The following is a 10,208-nucleotide window of genomic DNA, read 5'->3' on the forward strand; positions in this document are numbered from 1 at the left end:
TCTACAGGTGATTGGTGAGATTTTAGCCCATTCCTCAGTACAGAACCACAATAATCAAAATTGTCTCAAGACACTTTACAGAACCCAGAGCCTGAAACCCAGAAAGCAGGAAGAAACCTTGAGCCATTCATGAAGCTGATTGTAGTTGCCATGGATCTAATTGTCCAGGGGGCTGCAGATGCAACATTGTAGATGGGACTTTTTGTTGTTGTCCTGTCCTCAAGTTCTAATCTGTAACGTGTCCCTGACTGATCCAAAGTACAGGAAGTTTAATTCATTTTAAAAATGCCTATTGTAAAACAGACTTGTCTCAGTTGGAAGAAATACATACTTACAATAGCGCTTGATAAAATATAACCAAATCACCATCAATTTATTTTACATTCAGAAATGTATTTTAAGCCAATTAATATGTGTTAAGGTAAATCAAAATAATGATGAAGTGCAGCAAGCAAAGTCTCTGTTGTATATAATGAGGTGTAATACATTATTGTTCAACATACTGTTTAGATCATTATAAATTAAAACTCTTTGGATGAAACAAAGTCCCTTAGAACGTACGTATGGTAAAAGGAAACAGCAACATCATGCAATAATAAAACTAAATTAAAACTGAGCTTTTACATAACAAAGGTTTAATAAACATCCTGTTACATTACGACTGGCAAATACAAAAGTGAATCTGAGTTCAAAAATGAGACACTGCAGAAGAGGCATGGACAGAAATAGTTCAAGTACCCACAGTAGCAGTCAAAAGTAAGTGACTACCTCATGAAGCCCATTGAGAGAATGTCAAGAATTAGAAAAGCTGCCATCAAAGCAAAAGAAGGCTACTTTGAAGAATCTTATATGGAGTATGAAGTATTCATCTACAATGTAGAAAATAATAGAAATAAAGAAAAAAACCTTTGAATGAGAAGGTGTGTCCAAACCTTTGACTGCTACAGTATATTATTGAGACACCAACGTAACACCAAACATGATATTTGTAACGACATAACAGAGTTTTAACTTACATCTGTTGATTGCTTCTGTTCTCAGCTTTACTATGATGTCTCTCCTTGATGTTCTGGTGTCGACTGGGCTTCAGGAAATACTGCATACTGTACAAATACAGGTACAGTTGAAGTTCTGCTTTTATAATTTAAATATTAAAATGTAATGTTTCCTTTAACACAAATACCTCTATTCATAAAAAGAAGTCTGTTACGTGTCTCTACTGAGAGAGGCTCTTTACTGTGATGGAAAACACACGGAAATTAGTTCACAGGAAAAAAATTTCCTGTTCAGTTGCAGTGGAAAATAACTTTATTTTAATAAATGCATAAAAGCAAACAGACAGTGAGTGGGGTGTGGAGAGGTTCTGCAGCAGAAGAGTGGTGACCTCTCCCTCAGGCCTCTTCAGCCATGTCTTTTATCAACAATTCCTCAGGTTTGGCCGATAAGGACTAAAAAAGCCCATGCACCAGTCAAAGACACTTGCACTGCCACTAGTGATGTGTCGGTCACGAATGAGTCGACTCCTTGTAGCGAACGAGAAGAGACCATTCCCATCAGGGAGAGCTGAAGGTTCAGCTGCTTCTGATAGTCCATGCAGGCAGGAGTGGGACTTTATTTGGATGGGCACCCCCATGGGGCCAGTCATATGTGAGGACAGGCTAGGATCATGCTATTGTGTTACAAAGGAGGTCTGTTAAAGGAAGTCAAATCTCCCACCATCCCACAGTGCCTCCAGCACAACCTACATGTATTACTATATTGTTACGTAATAAGAGGAGTGCTAAAGTACTGCATGTTTACCTTCCAGTCAAACTCCTGCCACGCTGGACTGTTGGTTAGTTTATGCCCTGTTTTAAAAGTTTCCTCCTACTCTTCATCTTTGATGATAATGTTTCCTTCTGACTCCCATTTATCTCTGACCTCAATATTGCTCTCTTCATTTTCATGCTGTAATGCTTTGTAAATGTGTGAAATCAGCCCTTTCCTTGTATCTTTCTCTCTGTATGACATAACGTTTTCCTCTAGTTTTCTTGGTTTCCTTAAATTTTCCCATTCTTTGTGTCTGGAGCATAGACAGTATAAAGATGGACGCAGAACTGCTTAAAAGTGAAGCCAAAGCCAGTAGAGCTCCCCCTGGTGTCTGGCTGCAGTATAGGTCATAAGCTCCACCCCCTCCATGTAAGTGGATGGGACTTGGGTGCATTACTGGTGCATATTGAAGTGTCCATTTACTGAGAAGGTTCGTTTTAGTTTCGTTATTTGACGCTATAGAAAAAAGACGTGACATCGTGATGACTACAAGTTGCCCTGCCAACCGCCCTGTGAGGCGGTCCTGTTGGGAAAACATAAATAAATAAATAAGTAGAATGTATGATGCAATATTTCCTTGTAGCTGGTTAATCAAACTAAAATCTAAGTAAATCTGGTGGAAGTGTGGGCGGGTCATCGATATCGCGGCTCTGTGTGGATCCACTCTCGGACTGTACTGTGGAGACTCTCCAACGTGGCAAGATGGCGCTGCCCATATCACCAGGAAAATAGTGTCAGTTTGGCCAATGCAAGGAAGTGGGGACGCATTGTCCATATTTATATACAGTCTATGGCCTGAAGGTAAAAATCATCGGTTCATAAGTTGAACTCTTGTTTGAGTCGTTCAAATCACTTCAGAACTATAAGCACTTGCATGATATACAGTTAGGTCCATAAATATTGGGACATCGACACAATTCTAATCTTTTTGGCTCTATACACCACCACAATGGATTTGAAATGAAATGAGCAAGATGTGCTTTAACTGCAGACTTTCAGCTTTAATTTGAGGGTATTTACATCCAAATCAGGTGAATGGTGTAGGAATTACAACAGTTTGTATATGTTATTTTTGTAGCCCTGCATATAGAACCTGACCAACTCATTATTTTTCTTATTGATGCCCATATCTTCATTGTCTCCTTAATACATTTATTATTCATTTTAGGTAACCTACCGGTCCTGTCATGATGGTCCAACCTTAGATTGGGCCATTTCAGCACTCCCTTGTTTTTTGTGCAGAGGAGTGTCCTACATTTGATTTCTGCCATCTTATTGTGCCATAAATAAAGTGCTATTATCTAGTTTACCATTCTATGGATTAAGCCAGGAATCACAACAGGCAACGATTGGAACAGAAACAAAAGTCTTGGCAAAGTATTCATTATTATTGTTTTGACTCTTCCCATTAAATTTGTCCTTCTTAATTTCATTATTCAGTTTACTTCACATAGTTGATAGACATAGTTCATGGACAAACCAAATACATCATCACCAGCTATAGCAACAAGTGGCTGACATGGGCTGACATCACTTAATGGTTATCTTTGACCAAAAGTTCTTTTCAGTGTCTTAGAGCTGTGTCAAAGCATCAAATCTATTCTAACTCTGCTATCATTTGAAAAAAGTTGTGATGTTCTACTGGATTGAGATCTGGGGAATTTGGAGGTCTTTGGAGATTTGCTTTTTGTCAGGGTGCATTATCCTGCTGAAAGAGCCATCAGGGAATACCGTTTCCATCAAAGTATCTAAATAGTCTGCTACAACATTTCAACCGTTTAGACAAGATGAAAGACAATGGGTCTAATAGAGAAACGTTATTAATCATTCATTCAATGACTTATAAAGAGCTGGTCATACATACAGTGTCCTTCCCGATACTATAACTCCTCAAGCTATGTGATCTGATTATCACAACAAGCATGCTCGCTGTGAGATCATACAAAGACGACACCCACAAAGATTTGGTGGGGAGCCGAAGGTCAGCGGTTCGAACCCAGACTGGGACAGAATTTAGCATCAAGTCAATTTATGACTTGAAGCTTTATGTCCATTAGTGTCAGTGTTAGCTGGAAAAGTGAGCCATCAAACTGTCTTATTTGATTGTGTTTTGTTTTAAAATCAGGTGCTAGGGAACCCTGGAACGCCCCCCCTCCAAGGCACAGAACCTGCTACGGAGTAGTTGGTGGGGAGTAGAAGGTCAGAGGTTCGAATCCAGGCTGGGACAAAGATAGACACGCATTACAAAAGCTGAAAGGATGCTTATCATGTTATATAATGTATCCACAATGTGGACACATACACAAAAAATTAAAGGAAAACGTTTTAATCAAAGTATACCATCAAGTCAACTAGATTTCCGGTGATAATAATCTGGTCAGTCAAGTAGGTTGTTTAGTTTTAAGCTTCAGTTATGTCCAAAAAAATCACTTACCTCAGTGGCTACTCCTGACACTAACAGGACAGAGACCAATTCCTCAAGCTATGTGATCCAATTGGTAGCAACGAGCGTGCTAGCCGCGAGAACATTAGAGCCGACAGCCAGCGTGTACAGATGTCTGCTATGTCATCGTCTGGTGGAAGTTGTCTCAGATATTTGCCTCTTCACATTACTTTAGGATTACTTGAGATTGATTTATTAAGTTTAAGGTGTAACCTTCATATTCCTCAGGACCTCCTCCTGACCAGCAAGCAGCAGACTGGGCCGTCTTCATCTGCAGACTTAAACGGTCAGCTGCTTCTTTTTGGTAAACCAGTAGATCCACCTGACTGGCCATCAGGTCTCTCTGATTCATTCAGGGTAGGTTCAGTAGGTAGAGATTTACATTTCCCATCAAAGAAAATGGTAGAAGCTTTTATCATCATTATTCAAAATATTACTCAATCATGTTGGACTGTCCTCCTGATGTAAGCCACCAAGAGCAAATGTCAGTCATCATAAGGACTGTCAAAAATGGACAAAGCACCAGAAATCAAGGAACATTTCATAGGATTTCTTGTGGCTTCTGAAACAACAGGTCTTGGTTTGTTTTCATTCTTGTTTCAAATAAATGCTGGTTTGTTGTAATTTTATTCCAGGTTAAACATTTTTTAAAAAATCCAAATATCTCTTTTATTTATTGAGGTATAGATGTTTTTTTTGTGATATCTTGCAAACAAATTGAATACTGGTGTCGTTTTCTTTGCAGCCAGTGCGTGGAGTTCTGGTTATCCTTGTTCGCTGACCTCAGAGACAACAGGTTCTTTGATGGTAGACTTCTGGACAAAAGACTCCTTCAGTTTTGTTGCATGGGACTCATCCAGGTGAGTTCATGAATTATAATGTTTTCATATATGTGTCTCTGTGTATATGAGAGAGAGAGGGGAGGCAGAGAGACATGCTAATGTTAATGCTATAATTTAATCCTCATTTAAGTTGACGTGTATGTACAGTAGAGCTGTAATCGGGCCTTCAAAGTTTGGCCCGACGAGGCCCGAGCCCGAGACTGACAGCTTTTTAAAAGCCCGAACCCGTTTACAGCCCGACATTATTGAAATGTGCGCACGCACACAGGTCTTTTGCCTTTTGTCATGAATAAGTCATTTATACATTTTTTAAGATAATTTATTAATGACTAGGCTATAGGCCACTAGGAAGTTATAACAAAGAAATGAAATAAGTCCTCTAACATGGTAACATCTCAGTAACGACGTAACATCTCGCGCTCAAATAGGCCTAGGCATAGCCTACACTATAAATAGACCTACGGGCCTATAAAATAGAGTCTTTCTTAACAAATTAAGTCAAGATAAATTATAAACTAAGATAAGTATTTGGGAATAATGACATGAAACAAAAAGTTATATAACATTGAGATTAGACGAACGAAAGAGGGACTTGTCTAAGACAAACGAATGCGGCCGCCTCTCTCCACAGTCACCAATAGGAATATAAATAGGCCAACTTGCCAATAAAAATGAGTCTTTCTTAACAAAATAAATTAAGATACATTCTAAATTAAGATGGGTATTTGTCAATAACTAAATTAAGACAAAGGCTCCGTCGGATTTGCTTCGCCACTTCTCTCCACATTCCGGTCTCAATGCGACGGTGAACAGCAGGTGAAATAATAAAAGAATAATGCCAACATTAGCCTATATAGCCTACTCTTACTTTATCCATGTAAGACTCAATTAATATTTAGTTATAAATTAAAAAAAAACCTTTACTCACTAATATTAGCCATGGCTTGCAGAAGAGTGCGGGCATGAGCATACACGGCATTTCTGTCTGAGTGTGACAACATTCTCAGCTGATTAAATTTTGGCCAGAGGAATGTTGCGATCTTGTGGAGGTCCTGTATTACCACTTTACGCGAGAGCCAGTCTTCGTGCCATTTACGCACGACAGCTTGCTGAGGGGAGTCCAGGACATTGGGCTTACAGTGGCGCTTCAGTTTCTCACACCAGAGACACACAAGATTAAGTGTAGGATACTTGTCTCCCTCAAGTTCCCGTTGTGCTTCATAGAACGGCTTCAGAAAGTCTATCAAAAAGGCCAGTGTGTCCGGTGCTATTTTTTCAATGTGCGCGCTCTCTCCTCGTTCCTCAAGCTTTTCATGGAGCTCATGATAAATGGCCTGTATGGAAGTCAGTGTGAGGTACACAGTACTGAACCGAGTGTCTCCCATTTGTGCAATGTCCCAGCAATGTTGTTGACAGTTGTGCAGCCAACCCCGACTGTTTAACGTACCTCACTAATGATTTAGCAGCAGAAATTGCATCTCCTATGTCCGGAGCACCGTCGGCTTTGGATAACTCGGCAATGTCGAGTCCATGGCGCAGTACTGTATTAATGACATGGTCAATGCAGTCCAATCTCTGGTATGGCCGCAGAGCTAATTTAATGTTTGCCCCCTCATCGGTCACCCATACAATTTTGCTAAGAGAGGAAGCATCAAGGCCAAACTTTGTCACCAGTAGTTTCAGTATCTCCCGTCTGATATTTTCTCCCGTCTTTGCCTCTTCCAAAGAGAACATTGTAGTTGTCAGGGTTTTATTAACCAGTTCCATATCCTCACTTACGAAATGGCATGTGATTGTCAAATAACTAATTTTCCTATAATCCTCTGTCCACATGTCTGTGGTCATTGCGACCGTGCCATCTTTCAACACGGTCTTAATTTTCTGTACTAAAGCTTCCCTCTTTTCTTCTGCCATGTCAGTGCACCTCTTCGCAATTGTCACATGGCAGGGAATGACAGAGTTTACCGGAACCCTCCCGTATGCAGCCCCACATCAGGGACGAATTCCCTGTCGTTTTGCTGTCGTACTTTAACAAAATGTCGCATCTCTTGCATTTCACATAACCCACTGGCTCGTTGTTCTCGTTATGCACATGCTCAAAACTTTTCCACACCTCAGACTTTTTCTTTTCCGGTGCAACCAAAACATAATCGCCAGAGGCCAGCCTCCGTTTCACCTCCTCAGCATCCATTTTCGAATCTTTCTCGTACTAATCGAAACGCATCACCTGACCACTCATTTACCGCGCAACACAAGCCGGAGCGCAAGCCGGAGCGCAAGCCGGAGCCCGGCCCGAGCCCGTGTAAAATGCTATAAATTAAGACCGAACCCGTCGGGTCCCGTTGGGTTCGGGCAAAGATTTACAGCTCTACTATGGATAACCCAACTGCGCAAATGGTGTTGTTCAGTTATGAAATTGAATAAGTAGGCTACATTTATCAATTATCAAATATGTCATATATGTCATATATGTTGTATGTGTGATGTTGATCAGAATGCATTACACTCTCAAAACATAGCCATTACGTCATTACATGCAGAAATGTACACCCAGTGGGCATAATCTGTGAAGCATATTAGTTATTTTTATTACAGTCATTTGTGAGACAACCAGTCAGATATTAACAGCACTGTCAACAAAACTTTTTGTTGTAAACAATGATCCAAGGCAGGCCTTCAGGGAGGGATTATCTGACAACCTGTAGCCCATGAGGCTTCTTTGATATTCAATCCTGTCCATCATGACAGTTCACCTACCAGTTATAGGCTCTTTCCAATATTTGCTATATATTCTCATGTGACATACACATACAACACAAACTCATTAAAGTATTGTGCGTTTATTGTGAGCAGTTTTTCCAGTTCATCAAAACGTGCAATGTGTCCCAAATCTGATTGATTGCAGAATCGTTTCAAAAATTCAGGGATATGTGGAGGAGGTTGTCCCTCTTCATAGCCTGGAAGAGTTTCACTCTCACTTCAGGCTTCTAAAGCACAAGTGGAGGTATGTAGGTCATGTGGAGGCTACAACTAATACAAGTTTTAACAAGTTTTTAATGACTATTTCTGTCATGTTTACTACCCAGGATGTTATTGGTACTCTTGGACCATTTTACCAGAATCCACTTCAGAAAAGGATTCCCATTACCAACAGTGTCCTGGCCTGTCTGTGGACTCTTGCTAACGAAGAGTCCTATAGGGGGGTTTCAGACAGATTTAATATGAATAAATCGACTTTGTCATGTCATGTGCACAATTTCTGTGCCCTAGTCAATCAACACATGGGGCATCACATTAGCTGGCCTGTGGGGGAGGCCCTCCAAAGGTCTGAGCTGGGCTTTGCCAGGGTTGGGTTCCCAAACACAGTGTGTGCTGTGGATGGGTGCCACATCCACATCAGGAAGCCACACGTGGAAAACCCAATGGCCTATTATAACAGAAAGCAGTTCTATTCTGTTATCCTGACTGGTTTTTGTGACAGTAGCAGGAGATTCTGCCACATAAGTGTGGGCCACCCTGGCAGTTGGCATGATGCCAGGGCCTTCAGGCTTTCTGCAGTTGCCCAAGCGCTGGAGGCAGATCCATATTCCCTCATACAACAGGGTATGCATATGTTGGGGGACTCTGCCTACCCGCTTTTGCCACAACTGTTAACCCCTTACAGGGATAATGGGCACCTTACAGCTAGGCAGTGGAGATTCAATAGAAGGCTGAACAGTGCACGTGTTATCATTAAACACACGTTTGGTCTTCTTAAAACAAAGTTCCGCCGTCTCCGATATGTAAACATGAAGTCAGTTCAGCACATAAGTTCAGCGGTCTCTGCGTGCTGTGTTCTTCACAACATCTGCCTGAATCCCGAGGACATTCATGAACCAGACATGGAGGCCATGGATCATGCCCATCATCCACCACAGTACCACAACCAGCAGGCTGCCCTTTACAGGGATGCCATTTGCAATAACATGTGAACTCCACCAACTCCACCTTTTCAACAAATTCTGGTATCACAAATTCAATCTGCAACCCCCCCTTTAAATTATTTTCCTTCATTTTTGTGAGCTGGTGGGAAACACACCACAGGGTGATATGATGGCACATCTCTTGTAATTACAAATAGAACAGGCCTGTTACCTTCTCAATGCTTCCGACCCAATTCCCAATGTCGTAGCATCTCCAACACCATCTGGATCTCCTCCAAAAAGGTGTAAATCTTCACCTTCAATTTCATTACAAAAAATGTGTGACTCCGTCAGCTGTACTGTTATAAATGATGTACTAATCTTGGGGGCTTGAGGCCTGTGAAAACTGTACTAACACTAGTAAAATGCGAGCTGAGTATTGTATTCATTGTGAAGCTATTCTAGTAGGTTACACTAAAATACTGACATGGGCAATAGATGAATGAATTAACATTTGTTAATTAGGCACATGTTGAGGTGCTGTGGCTTAGTTACAGCTTCCTATCCTCCTTTGCATGTTAGTGATAGTTGCTGGTGGAGCATTGTGTGGGTCTCTGAATAGAAATTAAGAATGTGCTGGTATAATGGTTCATGTAGAATATTTTTGAGCCCTAAATGCAAAGGATGTGTTATCATGTAATGACTGCACTGCAGACATTGCCAAACATGCCAAACAAGCAAGATACTTTTAAGATTGTGAGAACTAAATTCCCTGAAGCACTGGCTTCCATACATATTGAAAGGGTTCATTGTTTGTATCATTGTAGAACTTGTATTGTTATTCTATTCCCCAAGCTAAAGTTGAAGTTGAAGACTCGCCACGTCAACACCATGAAGGAGATGTAGAGTACAGATGGTGCTGGATAGGCCAGTTCACGGAACACTCTAAAGTGTCAGCAGAGGACTGGGAGCAACATATTACAGCAGAAGGTGATTAGTTTGAAGTAGATGGCATGGCAGTAATATTTAAATCAGGAATATTTCTGCCACATTTAGGCAAGCATCATTAATACCTTGTATTTACATAGTAATAACAGTGCCTATCAATCATCAAGACTCCTGCTGTGCCTCCACGTGGCAGCTCATGGTAACTGGGAGAATACAAACCAGGCAAAATCAGCAGGGGATCTCGGAGTAACAGTGGTCCCCAGA

At 41.0% G+C, this 10,208-nt stretch overlaps 1 protein-coding gene across 1 annotated transcript; it reads left to right on the top strand.

The window, feature by feature from the left end:
- Window positions 1-3,731: 3,731 nt before the first annotated feature.
- LOC311486395 (uncharacterized protein) lies at window positions 3,732-9,065 on the top strand (the record flags this gene model as incomplete). The annotated part of the gene is made up of 3 exons (XM_084542219.1): window positions 3,732-3,790; window positions 4,998-5,112; window positions 8,181-9,065. The coding sequence occupies 3 exons, from the start codon at window positions 3,732-3,734 to the stop codon at window positions 9,063-9,065; spliced, it is 1,059 nt and encodes a 352-aa protein (XP_084398345.1).
- Between the last annotated feature and the right edge of the window lie 1,143 nt (window positions 9,066-10,208).

The sequence above is a fragment of the Chelon labrosus genome (genome assembly GCF_963514085.1).
Source record: "Chelon labrosus genome assembly, chromosome: 1".
Classification (NCBI taxonomy): Eukaryota; Metazoa; Chordata; class Actinopteri; order Mugiliformes; family Mugilidae; genus Chelon; species Chelon labrosus.